Here is a 24289-nt window from a genome sequence, read left to right on the forward strand (position 1 = left end):
TTTCTGCACAGAAGGCCTGAGAGTTTGCTGGCTGGCTGAGTCTTTCCTCCAGTGCATTTTCAGTCCTAACCACTACGATAGACGTTAGAAATCCTTTCCAGAAGCAACCTTTAACTTTAGGAGGAAAGGGTGAGAACCCTGCTCACTGTAAGACAGAGTCTGATCCAGATATCCGTTTCTTTTGATGACAGTGGTTATATGACATGGCTGACTGTAATGAGAAGTTGATAGCCATGACTGTAGAATTAATAACTTAGGAGATCTTCCATCCTGCTTTGCTAAAAGTGAGATAAATGGTGCTGCAATGAATTTTGCCCTTTGAAGGTCAGTGTCCACCCTTGCCATTCATGTTTTACAAGAACAATATTAACATTCATGAATGTTTCATGTGATGAAACGAACTCATGTGATGAGTTTGGTTAACAAAAACGCCAACTCCTTATCTTCTGCGAGTACTTATTTCACAAAGCAAATCAGTTTGTTTCTACATGAGTATGGAGCTCCTGGACTTCTGTGAACATCTGTGAACATGGTGACCTGGGGCAGTGAAAGCCATTTGCAGTACAATGTCATTTATGCTCTGGTCAGAGAAGTCTGATCAACTTGATGCTGAAAACAGCTGCTAAAGCGGGTGAGCTACTTACACTAGGGTTGCTGATGTTGCTGAAATTGGTGCAGCATAGAACTGGTGCAGTTTTTTAGAGCTCTACAGTGTACAAGGCTCAAAGGTCAGCCTAGGAGCGCTTCTTTGCAGGACTGAGAAATCCAAAGAAACTCTCAGTCCTATATAGGATTTATTAAGCTCATTAAAATAACACCCAGTCCTAAATGAGCCACAGCTTTACTTACTCTCTGTTGTGGCTCTTGAAACTCAGAGAGTGTGATTCCCTCACACAATAGCAGCAAGAAGCCACAGATCGAAAGCAGCTGCCACCATGTTTGCAAAGGGGAACGCGCTCCTAACAGTCTGCAGATTCTGTCCCAGAAGTGCTGCAGCTACCGGTTTACCCCATTCAGAGATGTCTCTGTTTGAGTCAGAGGTTCAAGTAACCTTCTCAGAAATGGAGCTAAAGGCTAGTCACTTCAGAAGAAAAAAAAAAAAACCCCAAACCCAAAAGTGACTGTAAAACAGCCATGGTTCCTCTTCTGTCTCCCTCAGTTACGCTGTATCTGTCACTGCAAAGCCCTATTACACTACTGTGTCATCAGAGGGGGAATGAAAAGGTAGGTCTTGCTATCAGTTCTTCTGTGAGATCTAAGGCTTATCACGCAGTTCCTCTGCTAACCCTGAGGCTTACTACTCAAGTACTTTCCAAATCTTGAATAAGTGATGTATCAAATACTAAATATCTGTAGGCAATCCCCAGATATCCCCTCGATGCCTGTAAAAGCGTATGCATTTAAATACACATCCAAAACATACCTTTGTGATTCTCAGTACTAAACAACATCCTCAGTGCGTAACCCTGCACTTTGAAACATCAACTGCCATTAGACTGCAACTTTTGATTACCGGAGATGCTTGTGATCTTGGAATGGCTGTCTTTTGGTGGTAATAGGAGCAAAGGCAGCTGGACATGAAGTAAGAAAGTTGTTTAGGGAAAGTTCTGTTACAGCTGTTCTGAGCTAGAAATTTTACATAAGTGTTATGTTAAGGCAGAAATTATTTCAGTTACCTAAGGAATTCTTTCTGCCTTGTGGACTGGGGATAAAACAGCATTAAAGAATGTTGTCCTTGGTTTGTCAACTGTACTTTGGACACATATCTTGAAACAGACTGTAGAAAATCAAGGGGTGTATACTCTAAGATATAAGAGCAATGCAGATTGCATATCCAAAATAAAAGAGTAGTTTACACATCTTAATTGATCAGTAAGCAAGACTTTTGTCCCTGTATACTAAATAGGCTACAAGAGCAGCAATTAATAGCACGGGAGGAAAACTACATCATCATTCATGGTACAAATAGAAGGTCCAGTTCATGTTAAAAGGAGACTTGCCTTTGTCTTCTAAATAGAGCAGGTTGTCAGTGGTATTTGATGTGAGTGGATGAAGCACAAAAAATAACAGCAGCACAGTTACAGGACAATTCAAATCACAGCCCACGGTAGCTTGTCAGTAAGTGGTAACCATGCACACCTACAATACTTGATACAACTTCTAAGAGTGAGAAATGTGGTATCACTGGCACTCACTAGAAATCCTATAAGTAATGTCATGTCAGAAAGCCAACGTGTAGGATGGTCAAACAATGCAGGAAAAAGATCCGGCATCCTTTGTGGTGCTCCTGACAAAGCTAGGGGACATGTTATTCAATTGGGAGAAACAGCAGTCTTCCATCAATTCTTCTAGCAATTCCTTGAAGCTTTCTAAGGCAGCAAGAACAACAGTTCATGCAAGATTATGAACTACAACAGGCAGTCCATGCGTTAGGCCATGCTGTTCTTCAGTGAAAGTTCATTCTATCAGTGTAACAAAAGATTGATGAGTATAATAATTCAAAGCTTGTGAAGTATACAATGAAAAAAAAAAGGGTGTCCTCCTTGGAGCTTCCTTGGAATTTTTGTTATCTTGATCCACTTGATAAATGCCATACAACATACTGTTTGCATCATAGGCCTTAGTCAGCAGGGAGAGATGACAGGGCCACCCTGGCATTCCTGCTTTAACCTGCCATCTGATGCAAATGCATGCCAGTGCATGGGAAAGGCACTGGAAGTCATTTGCAGCTGGTGAGAAGGCAGCGGGGGAGACAGCAGGAGGGCGGTGGATGAGTCTTCTTCCAATGGCTCCGAACGGGAACAGCCTTTGCTGAGTGAGGACATGGGAGGAGCAGAGCACTCTGATACTCCTTAACTGCTGTCAGGTCACACAGGCAGCCTGCCTGCCGCATAGTCTGACGGTGTATTTATACTTCAGCTTCCCTAAAAGTACTAACATACCAGTATTATGTACAAAACGCTACAGTAGGTTCTAAACCAAAGGAAAGTCAGAGGAAGGAGCCGATCCAAATCACCTGGGCTCTGAAGGCATTGCTCAGCTCTGTGATGCCAAACAATTTTGCTCTGAGACCCACGATTCCCACAGTTAACTGACAATTACCATTCTTGACACCAAGAAGCAAATAAAATGCAGCACTGAGAAGGCCATAAAAGCTGGCCAAGGGCCTCACCCTTTTTATTTTATTAAGAAACATAAGTGTTTCTGTGGGTGTAAAGTAAAAGAGCTGCTATTTCCCTGGTATATGTAAAAATACATTATCAAACAGAGCTTTCTCCGGTGTTTCTGTTGCATCTTTTATGTATCATCAGGGCACAGATGATTAGGCTCTTGTACATAAGACATTATCAGGCCATAAAGGTAAGTAATGGGACATTCAGTGTTACTAAGTTTTGCAACCTGAATTGTGTATTTTTTATTTAATTGCCCGTCTCACACTTTGTTTTTTATATATAAAGACAGAAAAGCAGTCATTTTGCATTTCCACTGTAAAAACTAAAAAAAAAACCAAACCAAAAAACCCCCAAACTAAAAAAAAAAAAAAAAAAAAAAAAAAAAATTCACCTCTGCTGCTGCCAAAGAGCTGAAGCTGTTATCTATTGCTTCTTTCAGTTTCCTGTTACTTTTATCACTGTTCCCCTACTACGGTGTATTTTGCTGACCATACAAATACTGTATACTATTATGTACTAATCTGCAGCATTTAGTAGTATTAGGTATATAATTGTGACTACTTGGATAAAACATTGTCACGTTTCTCATCATCCCTACCATCTCCTTTTCTGACTGTTATAGTACATTGGTTCTGACATTTCAGCACAGAAGAAAATTATGAACCAGTGGTAATGTTTAATTACACAAGGGTGGAAGCTGCTTTTCAACTTTTCACATTTTTGGATTGTGAAAAGCTTGAGTTTGTGTACCCAGACTCTAATACAGTCTTGCTTCCAGTTTCTACAGTTGAATCGCAAAGTTTTAATTGCCCCTTATCAGCCAGTATTTATTCCTTCAAGAACTTGCAGGGTATTTCCCCTGGAGTCATGTGAAGGCATTTTAGTACATAAATGTAGTTTTCCCAATAATTGCTAGTATTTAATTTGGGATCCAGAAAGTCTCCATCCTCCTCCCTGCATGGATTTTGATACTGCAGTCATACTCCTATTTAATTTGAAGCTATACTGTTACGTCGTACCACTGCTGAACCTAAAAGGTTGCTACTTCCTCTGCTTAGGTAGAGATTAAGTTCAGTCACTTCTCATCAAAGAAGGTCTTCTCATGCTGTGTCATCCTAAATTCATGCATTCACATTTGCACTGGAGTCCATTATTCTTCCCTTATATTAATCACCAAAAAACTTTGTGATCAACATCTTCGCAGTCTAAGAGTCTCAGAATCCATTTGTGAGCCCAGTGAGCATTACTGTGCATTTTCTTTCCATGTGAACCGTATTTAGCAGGAATTCCCCAGCACCTTTGCTGTCAGATTTCCTGTGCTAAAACACCTGAACCCCATGGCGAGAAGATTTCTGAAAGACAAATTCATCAGATATATTAATATGATAATGTGATTTTATATTTTGCAAAACAGTCCCTTCTCCAAAAAGGGAAATGATTTAACAGTTTCAAAAATATTATTAGAGCAAATTTCAACTGCAGAACATTTAAAGGGAAGTCCATCAGCATAGTCAAACAAATTTTACAAAGTAGTCTTTTAAAAACTGTAATGTCACACTTTATTTTGTAATATCTCTCTTATTACTAAGACTAATAAATATAAGCACAGCTCTCTCCTTCGTAGTTAGCCTGACATCTGAGAACAGTTTTCAATACCACTGCTCATTGCAGTGACTGTGAAGTGATGTCAGAAAAAAAAGTTAATTTTGTATGTGTGAAAGAATTTGACAAGTTGAGCTGGTCAGTTAGAAATTGGACCGTTTATATTTCAGTATATTAGTAATCACCATTTCTGGAAAAAAACTCAATCCAACAGCAACTTGAAGGTTTGTTAAAAGTTAGTAGCCTTTAAATGTATATTCAGGTAAGGCCTTTAAAGATTGATAAATGTGTATTAACAACCCTGTACAGCATTAAGGAAGCCTATGAAGACCATCCAAAAATGTAAATACAGCAAAAAGTTGTGGATAAACCCTTTTAGATGCTGAAATGCTTTTCTCATAGAAGTAGGAGAAAGCTGGTTTTGTCCATCAGAAACATTTTATTACATTAATGTAACTTTCTAATAATACTGACTCGATCATTTGCCTCATTCCATGCATTTACTCAAATGTTTTCTAGCTTATCTTTATCCCTTTTACCCCAATTATTAGCCAGAGCTACGGCTATGTGCCAAAACTTCATTTTTATTATGCATGCTTGATTCAATGTTACTTCATCACCTCCTCCCTTCTTCTACTCTTTTGTTTGCTTCTACCACCTGTTGCATCTTGTTAGACGTCTAGACTGTGAGTTCTCTAAAAGAGAAGCTGACTTTTTCTACGTTGGAAACTGAATCCACTATTCTGATTTGTCCTTTAGTTTGCAAGGATACTAACTGACAACGATTAGCAATTAGAATACCAGAATACAACTTGTAAGGCAAGTATGTTTGCGATCTTTGCAGACCGTATCAACATCTTAGTCAACACCTACGTTTGTTTAATGACTGTAGTAAGTACAAAACTAAGAACTGCCATATGAGGTCAGACTAAAGGTCCATTTAGCTCAACATGTTGTATATTCTAATAGAAATTAGTGCTGGATGCTTAGGAAATAGCATCTGTAGAGTAAGTGCTGCCCTTGCTCTACCCTCCTAGCTTCTGGTGATTAGCAGTTTAAAGATTTTTTTGTGCTGAAAGGTATAAAGGGATCTATCCCCCAAGAAGCTGTTTTACCATTCTTTGAAACCATTTACAGTTCTGACTTCCACAACATCCCATGGCAATGAGTTCCAGGATTTAAATAACTGTGAAGAAGTACTTCCTTTGTCTCAGTTATTTGCCTAATCATTTAATTTGCTGCATGCCTTTTCTTGTGCAATGAGAAATAGCATTCATCACTGAATTAACTTATCATCCCCCCTTTGTTTTTTTCCATACCATTCATATCTTCCTCGATCACTTCTGCCAGCCAGAAAGTTGTCATAAGGTGTCTTTTCACTGACAGCCATTCCATACTGTGCAACACCCTGTTAGTCCTTCTCTGCATTGTTTCTAGTTCTGTGTTCCTCTTGAAGTGGGTGCAGTATGGCAGACGTGGAAGCACAACGGTATTCCCCACTGATGTGACGGTGATCATCTTTTTTTAATAACACCCAAAATTCTCTTTGCCTGAGGTTTACCTCTGATAAACAGTAGTCTGGTCCCATGGACTGGACACTCATTAGGAGCTGCAATGCATTTTCTGGTTCAGTTTCACCAGAAGGGAGTGCGGTCGCTGCTCTCCAAGACAGTTCTGTGATGCAAACGGAGGTGTGGTAGATGGGGATCACAGGGAGATTCACTTCAAAAGCACGCATCTGATCCAAATTAAAATACTAATGTAGACACACCCAAAAACTTTCCACAATGATTCCAAGATCTCTCCTGAATAGTAATGGCTTCTTCAGGGCTCATTATTATGCATGTATAGTCAGGATTATCTTTCCTTTGATCATTAGCTTGCATTTATAAACACCGTATTTCAGCTGCTCTCATCCAGCTCTTCACTGTCAGCCTTTCTCTTGACAATGCTAATAATAATCTATACATTATCAGCAGTAAATGCGACTCTTTTCAAATAATTGATGGTTCTGCTGTACAACACAGGTCCCAGTACTGATGTTTGGACACTCTACCATAACTACCCTTCATTGCTTCCTCTCTGTGAACCAGGTAGTCTAAGAGATGACCAACCCTTCTGGACCACAGCTTTGTTTCATTAGCAGCTGCTCCTGTGGGAACTTACCAGAAGGCTTTTTGAAAATCCATTTACACCAGCCAGAGCCATTCTTATCCACATATTGACGAAGAGTTCTGTGAGGTGTGACTTTCCTCTAAAAATTCTTGTTAACTCTTCTCCAAACCAAGACATGCTCACATGTATCCGCTGATTCTATTTCTTTTTATAGGTGCTACCAATTTGCGTGCAATGGAGCTCAGACTTAGTGGTGTGTAGTCCCTTGTATCCCTTCTTAATCCATTGGATGCTAAGCACATGTAAGTGATTGCATTATTATAAGATGATTTCAAATAAACCCCACAAAATCTAAATAAATGCAGCGAAGTGCCTTATGGAAGAAAATATCCTCATTGTTCCTCTTTTGCCCCTCTGAAGGAAAGGGTTGCGAGTTTTGTGGGTGGTCTGTGAGAAATCTAGCAAAGCCCAAGTGGGGCAACTGCTATTTTCAAAGAGAAGTGTCTTTCTGACAGATGTTTTCAATACTGTTTTTGCTTTAGTGTTTTATTGTAGTCTCCCGATCATGCTGCTACTGTTTATAATTCTGCAAGAGTCAACCTATTTCCCCTTCTTTGGTAAGCCCCAACAAGAATAATTTTTTTCCTACACAGGTCAATCACATCAACTTATTGTGAAAGTTTTTAGAGACCTAACAGATTTGCAACAATATTTTATATTATGACTGATGAGTATCGGAATCTACATTTTCTCTGTGTAATAGAAGTAAACAGAAGTGTATTTCCCTTCAGCTTTGCAATGTTACCAGTCTAAAGCTTTGATAATAAACAAAGAGTGTGACATTGTTATTCATCAGGCCAAAAGGACGATTTTCCTTTTGTCAAAACCAGAATATTCTTATTTGCATGAATGTAAAGCAAGCCAGCATTAACATACCCCACTACTAGTTGCCCTACATTGAAAATATTTCACTTCACATTGTTTGATATATTTTTCTAATAGTTTAAACACAAGGAATAGTTAAATATTTAATTAATCTTTTTTGCCAGTGTCAGGATGCCAGTGTCATAAAACATGCTGCAGAAATTGTCTGAAAAATATATGGATAAGGAGGAACAACAAAAAGGGATTGCACTGATGAAAATGTACAGAGCCAAGAAACCGTAATACTGCTAAAAGTCAAATGAATGGACAAAGAAATGCTATTTACAGCATAGCTGACCGTCACAATTACTCCATTGATTTAAAAAAAATAATTAGGCAATTTCTTTCAATATTAGACCACATTTAAATTTTGCCATTATTTGAACTGTCTCTCTCTAAATATTTTAACTTTCAGAAACAGTTAGTAAACAATGAGTTTATTGCTGGATTTTAATTTTGAATCAAAGACCAACCCAAAGTAAAGCACTGTATTTGTCATTCAGAAAGCGTTACAAAAATTTATGCTACTTAAATCTTCAGATGGGTATGAACACTGAACCTAGACAATGAAGGGAAGCATGTTAAGTTCGGTGGCTTTGGTGGTGGGAAAATCTTCACTGCATGTGTTTAGGCTTTAGAGAGTGATACAGAGTATATTTTCAGTAGCCTTTCCAAGCAGGAGTATGCTTATGATGTGTACCTTGAGATAAACTACACTTGATCCAGATAAAACACTTGGCCAAGATAGTAACAAAACAGTAACATGCATAAGAAATTAATTGGTTTGCAGTGTCCCAAAATATGCCAAGCAGTTTACAATGTAATGAGGAAGTTGGAACCGTGGTAACAGAGTGACGTTGTAGGTAAACAAGACAGTCATTATGTACATTGTAATGTTCCATATGTGGCTGGACACTGGAATTTCTTAGTAAGATAATGAATATTGCCAGAGTTATCCAGTTATGCTTTTGAAACTCACTTAGTACCTTTAACCTGGAGAACTACAAGACCCTGGCAGAAGGGACCTCAGGTTAACTCTTTGTTATTGGCTTTATACCTCAGTTTAATCTATTGTCCAGATGATTGCCCACTTAGGATTGAAGAATACTGTCTGCACTGCAAATCACACCTAATTTGGAATAGAGTCCTGAAAACTTTCATCGGGCAACAAGATTTCTAGATTTCTACTGACTGAGGATAATACTGCTCACAGGTTACCTTATTTTGAGGACAGTTGTCTTCTAAAAACTGATTTTGGTAATAGATCAATGACAATGTACAGAGAAATAGCCGATTCTTCAAAATAGGTGTTAGTAAAGCTTTTCCACTAAAAAAAAAAAAAAGGTGTACTTACAGATGACCAGATGCTTAGCTGGTAGGAACAAGCCTGGTATTACTGAAGTCAGCACTGCACCCATAGCTTGCCATTCTACAGAAGGAGTAGGTGCTCAACTCTGTTCTATATTCCCCAGATCCTAATTCAAGTCACTGTTTTCTGCATGTGAAATCAGTCTTGTTCCTTCAACATGGAACTCTTATATCAATAAAGAGGTTGATTTAGGTTGAGAAATAAGAACATTTACTTAAATATACCATCTTCTTGCAAGTCACTTCTGTCTTAGAAGATAGTGTGAAATAATACTTTAAAAACATCTCTCTGCTTTCCAGTTCAGTAAGCAGGCTTAAGTATGTGTCTCTCCTAAAAAGTGACTCCATTGAAAGAGATGCAAGATGGAAAGCCACAATGCTCAAAAACTTGCATTTCCTCACTTTGTAAAACAAAGATTATTTTCTAAACTCTGCATCTGCAAATCAGACCTAGCGTCCAAAGTTCAGCCATGTTCTCTCCGATTTGCATGTCTCCACAGGTAATAAAGATTCAGCAGGCCGAACAGGGCCATTATTATCTTCAAGTTTTGACTTTGCTGGTGCCCGAGTGCAGGTATAAATGGGAGATGTTGTAACTCATCTGGAAATACATTATCTTTCTGGTGGATCACGTGAGCTAAAATAAACCGCAGCTCATTCTTACACAGCTGCATAAACAGACTAAGATTTAATTGAAACCTGTCACTATGGTGGACAAGCCTCCTATCCATGGGCCTTGTATCACTTCGGTGAGAAGATGCCTTTTTAAAAATGTCACTCTTCCACAAAGAGCAACACTTTAATGCAAAAACTGCTGAGTTTTAAAGACTGATTTTATTATTGTGATCCAGAAATATATGCATGTGACAGTCCCCTTCAGAGATTTAGCTATAATCTTTAGATCACTTACCTAAGGTGTTGTAATATAATCTGACACAACGTTAAAATAAGACTTTAGATTTCACCATCATCGTCCCTGAATGTCTAATTGTGTTCATTGTATATAAACCCCCAAAACATTAAATTAAAAAAGCATCAGTCAGCTTCATGAGCATCTCTGTGATCTTGAAGGTCTTTTCCAACCTAAATGATTCTATGATTCTATGATACTGATAACTGATTCATATATTCACCAATAAACTGGAATTTTATTGCAGTAAACGGGATGCTCTGTGCTAGGAAAAATAAAGTTAGGTGCACTGTTCATACTGAATTTTTTCCCCTCTAAAGCCATTTCATATACTTTTAATACCAGGGCCTTTGTGAGCGAACTATTTGGGTTCGGATAACGTGAGAACTAAATTGTGCATGGAAAATACAAAATATTACTTCCAATTACTGACGACAACTTTAATGTGAATCAACAAACTTGGTATTTAAGCGTAAATACATTACCCTTTCTGTCTGTTATCAAAATTAACGAGGATTTCCTATCAACACATCCAACAGCGTATATGAATCATACAGCAAAATAGGGCTGCCTTACTGAAGGCCACTGTGAATACCCTTTTGTCAAGTCCTTTATTTTCAGTTTGTTATTTCTAAGGAATATGCACACAGAGTTCTTTAATATTTAACTGGTTACCTCTTATGAGAAGGGGGGGGGGGGGGCAGAAAAAAGAAAGGAATATTCCACGACACTCTCACCCACTCAGAAAAGCTTGAAGTCGTAAGAACATGGAAGTCAAGCAAAGCCAAACTAGTATTTTATAGAGCCTGAGAATTACACAAAAATATATACAGCATTCCTTACTGTTAAAGGGGAAAAAAATTACTTAAAAGTAAAACTTAAAAACTAATACCTACCTTCTATCATATAATGGAAGTAACTCTCTTTTGATGTAAACTGTCTTGGTTCTAATACACAAATCCAGAACTGACTACACACAGAATTCCCAATGGGTGTTCTTTTGCTTCTAGAATAAATTGGTACCTGTTTCACAGTTGTAAAAGAAATATAATAGGAGGTATTTCAGGTGATTAGAAGCCGTACCTAACTAGAAAAAAGGCACCTAATTAACAAAACACTGAAGTTATTTTGTCTGTGATCTTATTTTGCTTCAATATAAAGATATTAATTGAATTTATCTTTAAGTTTAAAAGGTTGAAAAGCGTTTTAAAATAACACAAGAGTAGAAAATTAATGAACTGACAGGATAAATATGCACATCTATTTCCAAAACTTAAAATTTTATATTTAAGTTTCTTGAGTGCCACCAAAATATGAGAAGTTAGTATAGGTAATACAGACAGTATTTTTTAATGTGCTTTATCATGGCTCCTAGATCATGATTGGCTTTAACAAAAATCATTTTGCAGCCAGTATTAAATACTCCCAGTTGCAGAGGTAATTATTGTCTTATTTGCTGAAGTTCAGTAAGAATCCTTGAAGGACTCAGATATTCCTAATGGAGTCAAAGGGGAATCAGAAGCGTAGTATACCTTTGGAATGTCACCATAAGCCCCAAATAATTTATTTACACCAACAGCCCCAACGAATTTCAAGCTAAAATCTTGAAACTGTTTAATGGTCATCCTGCCATCCACATAATGTTCTACTTGTTCAGGAGGACAGAAAAGATGATGTATCCAAGCAAGAACGGCGGTGTCAGCTCTGAGGGCACAAAGCACTTCATCTCATGCGCTAGCTGGTGTGGGAAACCACTGCTGCTTTCTAGTGTGTCCCTTTGATGCAGTTGGGTTTTGTGGAGTGGGAAGGAGCAGGGAGGCAAAGCTGAGTCTTTTTTTAAATGAAGCTACTACCATCTACACACTTGCTACCTACTAGATGTACAAACTCTTCAGCTTTCTAGACATTTCTTGTGAACTCCATCATGGAGAACTTCACAGTGGAGATGCAAAATGTAGATGGATTGATAATCGAAGCCCCGCACATACTTTGTCCCACACGTCCGACTAGTAGATGAAGATTTTACACCATGACCAGCCGAGAAGGTCATATTCCAAACACCTCATGCAAGAAGGAATGAATAGCCATACTTCCACTTACCTGTTCTGGTGGATACAATTTTTCCGTATTATACAATGATAAGCAAAAGTAGTTCAAATGGTGTAACAAAGAAAGGAAGTGATTCAGAGGCTTTGAACCACAGTACTAACAATCCACATTCATCCATGCAAATGCCTGCAAGGCAACTGGGCCTAAAATTGACTGCAGACTGGGTTAGAAGTCTGGTCTCTCACAGAACACCTCCATGCCAGGCTACTACTTGAGCAGCATCACTCATACGCTACGCAGCAGTACTCAATGCATAGCCCACATCCAACTGCCAAATGCCATCGTCTTATAACACCACAAAGATCATAAAAAAGCAGAATTTTTTTAATGATGAGTAGGAGCTAAACCAGCATGGCTACTGTTAGCCTAAGAGGTACTAGTTTTACTTCCTTCCAGAACTAATCCAAACATCTGAAGAAAACTTAGACAAGACCAGGCAAAGATCCTCTACGCATCCCAGAAGTTACTAATACAAAATTTTATCACTAACTTTTTCAGGTTCAAAGTAGTTCTTCACAGAACTCCCACTGGCTATGCCGGAGCCATAACATTAATACAGTTGACACGCAATATCCTTAAAATTGCAAGGTAATATGACAGAGATTGCAAAATGGTGGGGAAAAGGTCAATGATACTATTCGAATCATCATGTACTTCCGATAATTTTACACCACGTAGGAGAACATAAGTGCGGTTCACTTGAAAGGCGGTCTGTGTCCCACTCAGCAAAATCAAGTCCTAATAGAGCAATGTCATCCCTTAACCATGACCTTTGTTAAAGACTTTGAAAGACCTATGACAAAGTAAGAACCGTCTACGTGAAACCAGCCAGATCCTCTGCTTCTTGCCCTTAAGACCCGACAGCCGAACATCAAGATCATCAAAACGGAGAGTAAGTCCAACCACGTCCAACGAACCGCCGCAGCAATTCCACACCCAAGCACACCCTGATGTTTGAGCAGTGCCTAATCATCGGCGCACAGCTCCAACTGGAAGGTGATCGTTCCTGTCCTAGCCCTTAAACTGTGCGCTCCAGACAACGCAACGCAACCGGCCATTTCACCGGGAAATGCGGAGCCTGAGGAGGTGCTCCGGTCCAGGAGCTGCTTGCTGTAGGACGTCCAGCCTCGTCTGGTCGGTTTCAGATGGTAGACTGCCACCCCGGTTCCACTGACTGGAGCTGGCTATGCAAAACACCCGGGTCCAGCCTGTCTTATTTTCAATTTCTGCTTTCTCCCTCCTTCTTCTCTGGCACGGGGAGAGTGGCTAGACTTGTTCTCAGTTTGGGCATCCGAACCGGGTGCCTGAGGTCAAAATTTGGCTGGGTCTCGCCGACCGCCTGCCAGCTCCCTCTCCTCTCCTCTCCCTGCCCCCCGACCTGGAAACGGGGCGGCCGTCGCCCGATGCATCGCCGCTCGGCCCGGGGGGGTGGAGGGGAAACGACACCCCACGCCGGGCTGCGGGGGGGGGGGGGGGGGGGGGGGGGGAAGGACGGCGGACGAAGACGGGGACGCCGGGACCGGGCGCCGCCGCCCGCCCCACCTCGCACCCCGGGCCGCCAGTCCCCGCCGGAGCGGGGCCCCCGCCAAACTTTGGAGCCCGGCGCGGTGCCGGGGGGGGGGGGGGGCGCGGCGCGGCCCCCCGCTCCCGCCCGGCCGCCGCCGCCGCCCCCGCCGCCCCCGCAGCACCCCGGGCGCGAGGTGAAGCAACCTGGCGCCGGCTCCTGCACTTTGCACAGCGGGCGCAGAGCCGCCTCCATCCCTGCGCCTGCCGGCAGCGCTAAGGCGCATTTTTTCGCACTAATCTGCACATTCAGCACGTCCAGAGCGCCGATGACTTTACCTGGACTTTCTCCACTCTCCGGGCTCATCACACTGCGATCGCCTCCCCATCCTACCGCTAACTCTCGCTCTCCTTCACTCCTTCCTCCTTCTCTCTTGCAAGGCCTGCTAAGATCAAGCCCGATGGAAAGTAGAGAGAGAAAGAGAAAGAGAGAGGCAGAGGGAAGGGAGGGGAGCCGCTCCATCCCTCCCCCCCCCCCCCCCGGCACACACGCCAGCCCTTTTTGCCCCTCCACCCCGGCCCTTCCCTCGGCGATTTCCTCCGCTCTTCGGCAACTACGAGGGCTCCGCGGAGCGGCTCCCGAACGCGCCACCGCTGCCCTCCGCGGCGCCCCGGCCGGCGCCCCCCCCCACCCCCCCCCGGTCCGCCGCCCTCCCGCCCCGCGGCGCCCCGCGGCACCCCCCGCTACCTCGTAAAGGTCCCCTGAAGCCATGCTGGGTTGCGGGACTGGGCTCCTCCGCGCCGTCTCCCTCTCTCCACCTCTCCCGCTCCCCCACTCGCTCTCTCTGTTGAGTAAACTGTGTTTTGCAGAATGACAGGCTTTGGGGCTGGCTGTGCGCAGAATCAGAGGCGAGGAGAGGCAGAGAGGCAGGCGGCGGGGCTGGCGTAACCAGCAGCAGCTCGGGCGCACAGCGCCGGGAGCCGCGTCTCCCCCGCGGCGGCGGCGGCGGCGGCGGCGGCGGGGCCGGCGCCCCCCCCCCCCCCTTCTCCCCTCCGCCCCGCTCCGCTCCGCACCCCGCCCGCCGCCACCTTCCCGCCCCGAGGGAGGAGGGGGGGGGACGACACACACGGACACGGGGATGGGGACCGGGACGGGTCCCGTCCGTCCGTCCGTCCCCCCCCCCCCGCGCCCTCCGACAGGGAAAGTCCCGGGGCCACTCGGAGGAGCGGCCTTTCCTCTTCTAGCCCCCCGCTCCGAGCTGGGAGCGCTTCAAACTCTTCCCGCGGCCTAAATAAATAAATAAATAAATAATTAAAAAAAAAAAAAAATAAAGGGGTGGGGGAGAGGGAAGGAGCGGCCGCGCGGCGGGGAGGGCCGCGGCGCCCGCCCAAGGTCACCGCGGGGAGAGGCGGGCGCGGGGCCGGCTCCCCGCCGCCGGCCTCGGGCGGCCCTGCCGGCCACCTTCCCGCCCCCTCGGCGCCTCATGGCCGCCCCACCCACCCCATGGCCATCGCCGAGGAAATGGAGGTTGGCGGGAACCTTTCCGGCAGCCCCCCGAGGAGGGGGCAGCCCGCCGAGGGCGGCGGGTTTCGGGGACCACCTCTCGGCCTCCGCCGGGCGAGGAGAGGCCTCTCCCGCTCCCTCGCAGCCATTTTGCAAATTAGCCAGCCCTCTCCAGGAAATGGAAGCCGCGGACCTCCCCACCACCTGGTCTTCACGTGGAGGCACTGGGCGGCCGGCGTTTCGAAGCGTTTGCGGGACGCGGGGAGGCACGAAGCTGCCGGCGGTTGCCGTCTCGGAGCCTCCCGGGCCTTTCCTCCGAGGAAAAGGGCCGCCCCATGGCCGCCGGCATCCTCGCGGCCCAGCGCGGCGGCTCGCCCGAGTGAGGGATCCCCGTGAAGATGGCACCAAGCAAGCCGGGCGGCATCTCCACCTCCCGCCTGCCTTTATCCGCCATCACCGCCAAAACACCTCCTGCTCGGGGATTCCCAGGTTGAGGAGGTTTTTCCTCACACCAGCTTGGCCGTGAGTGAAGACGAACTAGCTCGTCACGAGAGGAAGCCCCCGCTTTCCACCGGGCACGATGGAGTCTTGAGGAGACAGGAGCCGGTGCGCGGCGAAAGGCCCTTAGCGCGATGCCGTGGCCACCGCGAAGCGAAGGGCTGTGCTCTGTGGAGGCCGCTTGAGTATCGAGTCGTGTTCCTGCAGCTTCGTGCTGCGAACTATTTGTTTCTCCAGGTAAAGCGTTGAGCGTCCTCTCGATACTATCTTTCTCGGTACGAAAGAGCACTGCTAGGGTTTGCTCTGACCAGTCCTTCATACTTCGGCTTCGTAGCCAGCCGGCTGTAGTTGTTACCGGCCCTTAGACGCCATGTTCTCACCGCACAGCTGGCCTCTGGTAGTCATTCCCCCGGAGTCTGGGAGCGACGCTGAGTACTGCGCGACGGTCTGGCTTTGCCGTGGTCATGGCTTTCGTTCGTCGTCAGTGTGTTGGCGTTTCTCATCTTTTGATTTCAGTCCTTTGTGTAACACTGCACTCCGCATTAATGTGGCACTTGGCACTGCCCAGACTATTATCTGAGCGGCAGTATAATACAGTAAGTATTATACAGTAAGTCTCGGCATGGTTAATAAATGTCGCTGGTGTTGAATTATATCTGAAATTTCATTTATGACCAAAAATCCCAGCATGGTCCAAGTGGGGTGAAGCTGAAGACTCTTCCAACTGAGACAATTCCTGTTTGAAATACTGATATTGGGTATTTTGAACATTGTCACCTTTTATTGTGAAAGTAGGAAATAACACATGCACATCCAGCTCTTGATTGACCCCATCTCCTGAACTGTGAATATTACCTCTGGTGATTATGAACTTGCCAGCTAACCAGTTTAGTATTGACTTACAGTTCAATAAAAACTATCTTATGGTAGTTTGGAGCTCAAAGATGTTTATGGTTTGTGTGGTCTGCTGTGTGGTGTGATAATGTTGAATTCCTAAGGACAAGGCACTCTGCTTACATAAAACGTAACTGTTTATCTGAACTGAAGTAACTGGAGGGTTGTTCTCTGATTTCCAATTTGCCAGAGATATTTGCATTGTTGGGATTTGATATTTGAAGAGCAAAATGTTGAAAGGATTAAGAAATACTGTAAACTACCCATGCCTTTAGCAATTGTAGTAACTAGTGCAGCAAACATTTGTTAATTCCCAAGAAATGCATGACTTAATAATCACACCCCATGGTTTCTTCTTGATAAATCAATTATTTTGTCTTATTGTAAAGTGACTTTTATTGTTTACAGTAGCGAATCAGCTCTTTGGAGTGGTCATTGAGCAGAATATTCCATCGATAAGTAGACATTTTAATACATTCCTCTTCAAAGTCTGCTTTATTACACCTACTACTTTGCTGCTTTCCACAGCAGTAAACAAAATGGCAGTCAAATCCAGTGAGTCATTTTTCAAATGCATTCTAAAATATTCCTTCTCTGGAACCGTTGGCTTTCTTCATAGCATCAACTCTCTCCAAAGGTGTCTTGAATGAATTAAAAAATGTCCCTTCCCAAGCTGTAGAAGAATGTATGTCTTTTCTTTTGAGACAGGTCTAATAATCAGACTGTTCTTTCTCATCTTTGCTGTTACTCTGCTCTCAGACAGCTTAAATTAGAACAGCCCACCCTGCACCATATTGGAAGAAATCTCCATGACCTGGTCTATATTTTAGAAAATTTTATTTACGTTGTACAGTGTTTAGATGACATTAACACTGTCAATATTGTTGCCATAAGATTTACAACCCAAGCAAATATTAATTTAGAAGTTTTGAAAGGATGAATGCTTTAGTGAATACTTTGAAGAGGGGAAACATCTTTTTCCTGATTACTCGTTCCTTGTTTTAGAGTACACAGTCCCTTGGGATGCAGTGGTGTGTGAGTCAGTAGTGAGGAGCAGAAAGAGGACTTTTGCGATTGTCAAACCCAGGAAAAGTTGATTGTGGTTTCAGTGTATTTCCCTGTCATTTAGCGGAAAACAAGGTTTTAAGTTTTAAAAAATCCAAGTGACCTTCATTTGCGCAGCAGGTCTGTATTGTAACTAGTCAAGTCATGCAGTATACCTCTGAGTCTTTCGGAAAAAAATAGAAATATTTAAACTTATTACCATTTCTTTTAAAGTTTCTGATAACAGACTTTCTGGAAATACATATTTTCCAATTTTAATTGCCTTTAAATGGAAGTATCTTTACTCTGAAATGAAATTGCTGCAAAATCCAGATTTTTGTACAAATTACAAACTCTAAACTGAATGTTTTTGCTAAATATGTGATTATTCATTACTCTTATTGTTTCGCCGCCTTCTCCTATTTCCCATCCCAAGAGAGCAATGCAAGCGAGGGAGGCATTCCAAGTGCGATACGTCACATTTGAACACTTCTTTTGGTTTGGTGGATGCTCTGGTTTCCACTACTTTAATTATAGGAATTATCTCTCAGACTGAATAAACTTAAAAACAAAACTATTATATTTCAGAAAGCTAAAATACTGTTGTCATAGCTGTGCCATTGATTTGTTATTAATTGTTTAGTCAGTCTGTCCAGTGCTATACAAATACTGTAGATACTGTACAGTCAATAATACAGTTCCCACAAGGAGTGTACAGTCGAATAATGCATTTTGGCAGCAAGTTCTATGAAAAGTCACTGTAAAGGACTGCATTGTCTCTTGAAGAGGGAACTGAATGATGGGCGAGAATTTGGTAAATGGAGAAATTGAGAGAATTCCTGTACTAAGGTATGAAAATTAAGTGACAAAAGGGTGAAAACAAGACATGAGTGAGAGGAAGGAGAAGGACAAGGAACCAAAGGTGAATGCAAGGAGAAAGCTGTGCAAAGCCTTGGCTGTGTGAAAAATGGGAGGCAAAAGGGAGTAATTTAGCAGCAGCAACTGGAATTGAAAGCAGGGAACAAGGTAACAAGATGTTTATCTCTAACCAAAGAAGGGAGGATGACCAGAACATGGAAAAAGTCAGTGAGGGTGAAAATGAAAGAAAGTGTTTAAGTGAGTTCATAAAGGAAAGAGTTGACAGGAAATGGTGAGTAGCTACAGCAGGAAGAGGAGAGTCATTTATGACGCCACTGTTCTGGCTGGGTGATAGGCAGGATAATGGATTTCCTACGGCTTGGTACCGTGATGGCTGTATACTCACCTGTTAGGTCTGAGAGAGAGCAAAATACCTCAGGAAGCTTGTCAGAAAAATTATCCAAGATAAGAAGTCAAATAGGAGTTGCAAAACAAGATGAGGATGTCCTTAGCATACATATAACATCTAAAAATTAGAGAATAGATGAATGTGAAAGGAAAATATGAAGGTGCTTTTTTTCTTTTTTTTTTTTTTGAATAATTTATTTACATTATTTTGTGACAAGAAGAAGTAGACTTGGGAAAAGCCCAATATACTTTGCCCTGTGCCATGCTGTCTTTGAAAGCAGACAAGTAGTTGTGATCGTTTGATTCTGATGCTAAATTACTGTCTTCTTCCAAACCCTTCTTTGGATCTTATAACATGCAATTACTTATCATCAAGAGGAAGCATTTGAAATAGAATCTGAAATACCACAGTGTAATGAAACAAACAGTAACATATAGAAAACTAAGTAATGTTTATTTGTTAGTGTACAGCATATGCCTTGGAACAGAACTTTTCTAGGGTTGAAAGTATATTGTAATGGCAGCTGTTCTGAAAACTGTCTTTACTTCTTACAACTTTATGATTCTGTTCTGCTAAGTATGGCCAATATAGTTTTGCCTTATTTTGGGAAGGAGAAAAATGAAACTTTGACCAAGGATGCATGAAAAAATGGATGCCAACTAAGATATACGGAAGAAGACCTTAATACGTTAATACTTCATATGGGAGTCCATGTGATGTAGTTGTATATACTTGTCACTATTCAACTAGACTTAGAAAATAAGGAAGTCCCATTGCTTAGCACGTATTTGCGTGTCAGTTGCTTTCTATGTGAAATATTTCATATTAAGTATAATGTGTGCAATGATTCTGTGAGATGATTCATGTGATCTATTGATTTTTACAGATCTCCTTGCAAGCATGAGGATCAACTCATTGCAGTCATTTTAACAGACTGACATCATGTGAGAAAGAGAGGTGGAGAAAAAACTGCCTTAGAAATTAAAGCATGGAACAGTGTGTCACAGGAGAAGGAGGCAGAGATCGTGTACACCATTGCAAGAAGAAAGAGGTGAGTACAGAAATTACCCTGCTAGAGTAGACTTCATTGTCAAAACAATGTTTCCATAAAACAGTACAAGCAGTGTTCCCTAACAGCAGTCACTAAAGAAAACATGGTAGTGAGTAAGGCTTTGCATCAGATAGAAGTGGCTCAGAATTGGTTTCTGGTGTGAGTCAGCAAAGGTATGTTTTCCATGGATTATTATCACAGCCACAAAACAGCCATTGTAGAAGATGCTTTACCAGGACACATGCTTGTTCTGTAACATAAATGATTATGTAGGGCCTCATTCAAAAAACATGGAAATGAGTGGAAGTATTCTTTTAACCTCTGTGAATTTAGGTGCCTTCCACACCTGTTCATCTATCCTTTTTCAGGTTCCTCTTGCTATACAGTTGTATCATTCACCATCTTATTTTATGAAGCTAGAACCATGTCTGGCAGCAAGGATTGAAGCTAATAACTGTTGCATCTTTTCTTATGTGGAAAATTTAGATAGCTTTATCTTTGTCTGAACACATTGATTCTTTTGCCAGTACCTCCCAATGACACCAAAAATAACATCTTTCCATATTCTGCTCCCTCTTGTTTGCAAATGCAGTTTTTCCACCTGACATGTTGTCATAGATAATAGGAAGGTGCCAAAACATTCCTGTTGAAAGATTTGCTAACTTTCCAACTAAGGCGAAAAAAAATGGGAAAGTGTAGATCACGTAGAAGTCAATTTCATATGGGAACCCCTGTGTATACGGAGCTTTCAAAATTGATGGCTCAACAGTTGAATTTTCAACAGATTTAGGAAATCATGATATACATCAAGCAGGAGCAAATGGCACACATTATTTTCTTATATTCCTGTATATCCTGAACATCGGGTAAGAGTCCAGTATTAGAGACTGTCGTGGTTTAACCCCAGCCAGCAACTAAGCACCATGCAGCCACTCACTGAATTCCCTCCCACCCAGTGGGATGGGGGAGAGAATAGGGGGAAAAAAAAGGCAAAACTCATGGGTTGAGATAAGAACAGTTTAATAGAACAGGAGAAGAAAAGGAAGAAAATAATAATGATGATAATAATAGTAAAAAAAGAATTGTAATGTACAAAACAAGTGATGCACAATGCAATTGCTCACCACTCTCCAAATGATGCCCAATTAGTTCCTGAGCAGCAATCTGCTCCCAGTCCTCCCCTGCCCCCCGCCAACTCCCCCCAGTTTATATACTGGGCATGGTGTCACATGGTATGGAATACCGCTTTGGCCAGTTTGGGTCAGCTGCCCTGGCTGTGTCCCCTCCCAGCTTCTTGTGCCCCTCCAGCTTTCTCGCTGGCTGGGCATGAGAAGCTGAAAAATCATTGACTTAGTATACACACTGACACAACAACTGAAAACATCAGCGTGTTATCAATATTATTCTGCTACTAAATCCAAAACATAACGCTATACCAGCTACTAGAAAGAAAATGAACTCTATCCCAGCCAAAACCAGGACAGAGACTTTGGTTTATGGCCTGATTTTTATATGGGTAGAAATAGAAGTGTGAAGTGGATAGCTCAAGTGGTTTCTTCTGTTAAGCAACAAATGATAGTGTGTAAACACCTAAGAATGGTATAAGTTGTAATGCAACATGGGATTTGAAACTTGCCAACTTGAAAGTGCCAATTAAAGGGAGTCAGGATGCTTTATTTGTACTATCTGGACAAGATGTATTAGAATCATTATAAAGAATCCGTAAATAGCAAGACAATAGAAAACACTGTTAGATTTAGCTGACTGAAAGATTCTCTTAAGGGAAGACATCGACAAATTCAGTACAGTTTACACATAGAGTATATGTAATATTCAGACTGATCACAGTGTATTGCAGCACATTAGTAAGCTAATGGATTTTTTCCCCAAAACTTTGCTCTATAAAAATTGCACTGAACTGGTGATATTTACTAATACACAAATATGCAGAGTTTTAACATCTAGGTGTATAATTTTACATGTTAAGCAATACTGTGTTTTGTGATTTTTAATCATGGACTCAGCTTGCATCTCTGTATTTGCCACTCACAAAACACCCTATTTATGGCTAGGCTACTCATGAGGGTTGCACAATGAAAAGGAATATCACTGCATGATTATAACAATAACTCTGAAACTATGCAAGGACACATAACATTTCAGAAAACAAAGAATCATTCCTTACTAATGAGAGACAATATGGAGACTGATCCATCTATGAAAAGGATTACATCATGTCAATACCTGTGAGGATGGAGAGCCTGAAGCCAGAAGGTGCCTCCAAATCCGTTTTTCTGGGCTTGAAAGTAAAAAGCCCATAATATACCAAAAGTGTTTAAAAAATACATACAATTATTAGAAAAGCAAAGAATGGTGGTGGTTGGAGAAGACCTCTGTAGATCATCCAACCCTGCATCTCAAAGCAGAGTCATCTAGAGCACATTTGCTCCTGACCATGTCCAGTTGGGTTTTGAGTATCCGCAAGATGGAGATTCCACAACCTCTCTGGGCAACCTGTTCCAGTGTTCAACCACCCTCACAGTAAAAAAAAAAAAAAGTTTTGCTTATGTTTAAATGAATATTTAAATTAAATTTCATAAAACTAAATTTAATCAGTTTATTTTCTATGAGATTTTCAAAATACTTATGAGAAATCTATTAATATGTTGAACATGATGATCTGAAAACTGAAATGTGTCATGGCTTGATGATTCTCAAGATCATGGCAAGTTGCACAGTTAGGGATGAAATCCATATCCCAACTCTCAGGCCTTTGCTCCAGCAATTAATTGGATTATCTGTGGCATTGTTTCTGGTTACATTCTTTAAGGAAAGACTTCTTTTTGCAGTTATAGGATTCTCAGGCCCTGGGAAATTATGTTAGATTTCAGTCAAGAAAATGCATATATATTGTATTTGAGTATTGTAACACAGCTCAAAATATTATTATGAGCTCGTAAAGTATTAGCTACTCTTTGCCTGGGAATTTGAAACAAAGAGCTTTTAGACCTTGACAAAATGGGAAAAGCCTATTGTAGTCCAGGGAGGAGTAGCATTAATTTTGTCTGGTGGGCATTCAGAAATTCTTTCTATGCCTAGTTAGCTAGAGTTACTAATGGCACACTTTTAAAAAGATGTATGTGTTTACAGGGGTTTTTTTTAGGAGCATGGAAGCTAAATTTTAAAGGAATATTTTTCTTTTTTTATTTTGCTAAGATGTTTTATGCTTTGAAATAATATATAGTGCCTTATCATACAGTCTGCACTTTACACAATATGTAAACATATCATGCATGTTATTTTTTTGTTATTATAGATGCCTTTAAATACAAGCTAGTGGAACTCTCCATTTACAATACAAGGACTGTTGCTGGGTTTGGTAGTGTCTCTAAGAAGAGAATTATACCCACTGTGAATGAATATACAACAGGCTCTACATTACAGTACATACTTAACTATGCTAATCCTTAGGACTACTTTTTAGGGTAAGGGCTATAAACTAGGCCTTATGGGACCTAGTATTTGCATTGCATTTATTTGCGGGAAAAGTACACTTCAAAAGCATACTTACGCAGTTTTTGACAAAAAACTTGCAAAACGGTAATATCTTGTTCTTTGACATTATTTTATTTTTTTTATACTTTTATTTTTAGACATTAAACACTCTCAACTTTAGAATTGTCAGGAATTTAACTCTATTTAGTTTTTGCACCAGAGTGACTTTTAAAAGTTTTAAATCCTTTTGCAATACTGATTTACAAATAACGAACCATTTAACTTGTATTTAGTGCCTCTAACAGAGTGTATCACTAGAGATGAGATAGCAGCCAGCCCACTTGTGGTTGGCATGGACTGGTCCACGGTCTCCATAACAGCGCTTCCTTAAACCAAAATGGACTGACTTAGAATAAAGAGTTAAAAGAACTAAATGATAAAGCCTAGTTTTAATTTGAAATACTAATTCATTTATCAGTGTGAATCGAGAGTAATTCTTGAAAAATCAGGGAATATAAAATCTGAGTAGAGATGAGAATCAGGTCTGTACCTTTACACTCAAACCCAAATTTCCTACATGGTCTGGAGGGAACTAAGCAAGTTGGAGCATATTAAAAGCCACAACCTGAAAGCTGGACTTACAGTGAATTTAAAGTAATGACTTCAGTATAGCAACAGCAATTCACCTTCCCTGAAATTCTGGCCTGGAGTCTTTAACTGGAGGTAAATCACATATTGGTAGGAACCAAAGGAACTTGCTGCCAGCTCACCTCTCACCACTTAGTCTTACTCTGTGTTATTTTAGCTCTATAATAGTGCGTTAATTTTACTT

At 41.6% G+C, this 24289-nt stretch overlaps 1 protein-coding gene across 2 annotated transcripts in view; it reads right to left on the reverse strand.

The window, feature by feature from the left end:
- CDYL2 (chromodomain Y like 2) overlaps positions 1-14602 on the reverse strand; it is a 61314-nt gene extending 46712 nt beyond the window's left edge. The window contains exon 1 of one of the 2 annotated variants that reach the window (XM_069793391.1): positions 14453-14602. In XM_069793391.1, coding sequence (XP_069649492.1) covers positions 14453-14476 — 24 coding nt within the window. In that variant the 5' untranslated portion in view covers positions 14477-14602. Of the gene's footprint in view, positions 1-14043; positions 14221-14452 lie in introns of those variants that run through there. The other variant, XM_069793392.1, reaches the window with a different exon arrangement.
- Positions 14603-24289: the final 9687 nt, after the last annotated feature.

The sequence above is a fragment of the Haliaeetus albicilla genome, chromosome 10 (assembly GCF_947461875.1).
Source record: "Haliaeetus albicilla chromosome 10, bHalAlb1.1, whole genome shotgun sequence".
NCBI lineage: Eukaryota > Metazoa > Chordata > Aves > Accipitriformes > Accipitridae > Haliaeetus > Haliaeetus albicilla.